Raw genomic sequence first — 3,211 nt, 5'->3', positions numbered from 1 at the left:
CGCTTCTGATAAGCTAGACACCTGACTGGTAACATGTCACCATGCATTACACTATCATTATCTTAGGTAGATATCTAATCAGATAAGATATAGATCATCTAGACACTAGAGATAATATAGACACTATGAAATTCTGTGACACTAATCAAACCACATGTTTGTGGGGTCTATCGTATAGCCCAGATCCTAGGCTTTCCAATGGTACCCATAGATACTATATGTTGATAGCTGGTTCATTAGATATAGGCCTAGCAACATAACTATTGCAAACATTGCAATACTTTGTCCCCTACTATATTCCATTACTGGGGTACTGGTTACTATACATAGCAAATTTATATTCTCAAGTGGTTGACTCTGTTTGGGGATAATGTACCCTGGAGTTAGAGGTCAAATCCTCTCCCAAGTAGATGGTTAGGGTGCAAAATAATCAAAGGCGCACTGATTCTCTTGGGCAGCTGTGAGTAACATGAGCAGGCTCTGTAGTGTATTTCTTTTTTATACACACTTCTGACTCTGTGGGGATTGCATTGGCCTCAAGAGTTGTATAGTATCATTTGGTCTTAGAACAGACCACTCAAGTTCAGACTCTGACTCAGACACAGATGTCCAAACCCTGACATACAGCTCATCAACCCATATCTCCTTTGAAAGTCTTCAAACAATGTTATTCATAGGAGCATCTTCTTTAGCTATGCACAGAGACACAGATATGGATTATTTGATGGTGATAGAAAGAAGTTCAAGTCCTGGTGGAGAGACATGAAGGAATTTATTGCAGAAAGGAAACACAAAATAGACTTGGTACCCCAGGTGGTGATGTCTTACATCAGGGGGCCATTGGTGGAGGAATGGAAGCAGGCCATACACTTGGAGCAAGTAATGGTGCTGGGAGAATGGAAACTCTTGGATGCCAGCTTCTTTGAGATCATGGAGGCAAATTTTGAGAAGTCCAGGCAGGATATCAAGGCCCAGGACAGAATCAAGAAGATCAAGCAGGGGAACCAGTGATAGGCCCATGTCATATGTGGGCATGTCTTGAGCACAAATTGACATGAAGTGTTCAAAGTGTTTGACTTCAGGAAAGTCTGTGATACTACAAAAACACATTTTGACCAAACTCCATTCTTTGACATATTCGAGAAGTTGCAACCTTGCTACAATCTAATTGGGAGCTTTTGAAGGGGGCCATCTTCCAGGAACTTGTCTTTGAGGGAAAATCCCCATCACCAAGAGACTGAGATGCACTGTGTAGGGTTGTTAGGTGACAAATTAGGTTGGTGCACTCATGTTTCAATGCCAAGGCTTGCAGCAATTGAGTCTCTGGGACTAGCAGGAAGTAGCACATAGGATGGGAGTCAAAACTGATAGAGGTGTTGGGCTAGCATCGGGAGGGTATCATGATCATTAAGTACATTTGGGCAGTAGAGGCAAGGACTTAGGTGGTTTGGGCATGATGGGGGATATTTAAGAGCTATTATATATGGTTGTACAGGAGTACTCAGCCCCTAGCAGTGAGACTCACACAGAATCACATCCCCCTACTCAGCAGAACTCAATCTGACTTTGAGCCCTCTTTGAAGTGTTGTGTATACCTCCCAAACTACAACTACGACCCTCCAAACCACACCTACACTCATCAAACTGTGTTCAACTCTAGTCTGTGCCCCAAAACACACCCACTCTCATAGCTGAGTAGCCCAAAGTTCTAATCCTATGTCCACTTCTCAAACAAGACTCAAGTATCATCAAATCACACTTTGCATTTGAGTTGTTGTGCTAGTCCCCTTTTACTTCCCTTTACTTCTACAAAGAAGTCAGAGTGTTCGGATGGTCCAAGACAGCCTCATGACACTGTCCCAAGAGACATAGTGAAGCCCTTGCCATTTGAGCAAGCTATCAAAACTACAAGCCCTCACCCCTATCAGCTTCCCCACAAAACAGTAACTCACCCTCCACTTTGTATCCCCCAGATTTAGGGTTAGGTTTCCCAAGGTCGCATCACTGGCATATAACTGAGTTCTTCTAAGAATTAGAAGCACTGATCCCAGTGGTAGAATATAAGAAGGAACACCTTTTATCATTAGTGAAGTGAGGAAGAGGTTGCACCCTAGTATAGTTAACAAAATCTATGTGACTAGAGCATTACCAAAAAACTACAAAGAATGGAAGAATAGGGCAATAGGTCTGGATGACCTATGGCACCAAAGGCAGGAGAAAAGAAAGTGACAAGGGAAGGTTACACAGAAGGCACCTGTAGTAGTGTTAAGGGACCTGATGACTGAGGATCAGGAGTTTGACTTATGACTACTACTGACACTGGTACATGTAAGGCTGATGCATTATACTGAGACTAGACTAGTAGACTGAGCCGCTACAGCTAATAGTGGTTTGGAGTATGTACTGATTGAAGCAAAGCTTCAGACTGAGACTGGAATAGACAACTGAGTCTATTACTGAGACACTGTCCCTATGAAGTGTATGTAGGGAACAAGAGGACAAAACTAAAGTACAGTAGTGCAAGTAGTACTACTTAAATGGAGCAAGATAAATAGAGTTTAATAAGTATGAAACACTGAGTTGGATCAGTGTTGTACATGAAACAGTTTCACTGGGTTGTATCAGTGATGAAGACAAGACATGATATAAGTGAAGTGTGATGTAGGTGAAACATGATCAAGGTGAAACACAATATATATGAAACAAATGATGCAGGTGAAATGCACCAAGTGATGGAATCAATTGTAATGGTACTGTCAAGGTATCACCCTTGACCCTAACCCTGACTCCAACCCCAGCACTCACTTGTGTAGTTCTGGTAGTTTCAAGAGGTAAGCAGTGGTGCTTGTCTTGGGAGTAGTTAACTCAGAGAAAGAGTAGAGTGAAGTAGATGGTGTATGATCGCTAAGATCAGACTGCCGTACTACACTGTATTGTTCTGGTATTTTATACATGTGGGACCAGACCCTGGATACTACTGGTAGTACACCTAACACTTAGGATGACTGATGCTCATAATACGCTATTGGCTATCTAAGAATACCTAGTGCATGAACCATTGCCCTGTTTATGTGTTCGGTCAGCAGTCTGATATGTGATGATCACCTGAACAACTGTGTGTTACAGCGTGAGAGGGGGGGTTCTTTCTTTTCCTAACTATCTGTTGTTGACCCTGTAACTGTATGACTGATCCCATCACTTGATGTGTTTC

The 3,211-nt window shown here is 42.4% G+C and overlaps 1 protein-coding gene across 1 annotated transcript; it reads right to left on the bottom strand.

Annotated features, from left to right (window-relative positions):
* Window positions 1–717: 717 nt before the first annotated feature.
* On the bottom strand, window positions 718–1,035 carry FIBRA_09291 (uncharacterized protein; the record flags this gene model as incomplete). Its single annotated transcript, XM_012321607.1, has 1 exon — window positions 718–1,035. The coding sequence occupies one exon, from the start codon at window positions 1,033–1,035 to the stop codon at window positions 718–720; it is 318 nt and encodes a 105-aa protein (XP_012176997.1).
* Window positions 1,036–3,211: the final 2,176 nt, after the last annotated feature.

This window comes from Fibroporia radiculosa (assembly GCF_000313525.1).
Source record: "Fibroporia radiculosa TFFH 294 genomic supercontigs, scaffold23556, whole genome shotgun sequence".
In the NCBI taxonomy this organism is placed as follows: Eukaryota; Fungi; Basidiomycota; class Agaricomycetes; order Polyporales; family Fibroporiaceae; genus Fibroporia; species Fibroporia radiculosa.
Note: the sequence above shows the minus strand (reverse complement) of the source record. Positions and strands in the feature narration are given on the sequence as shown.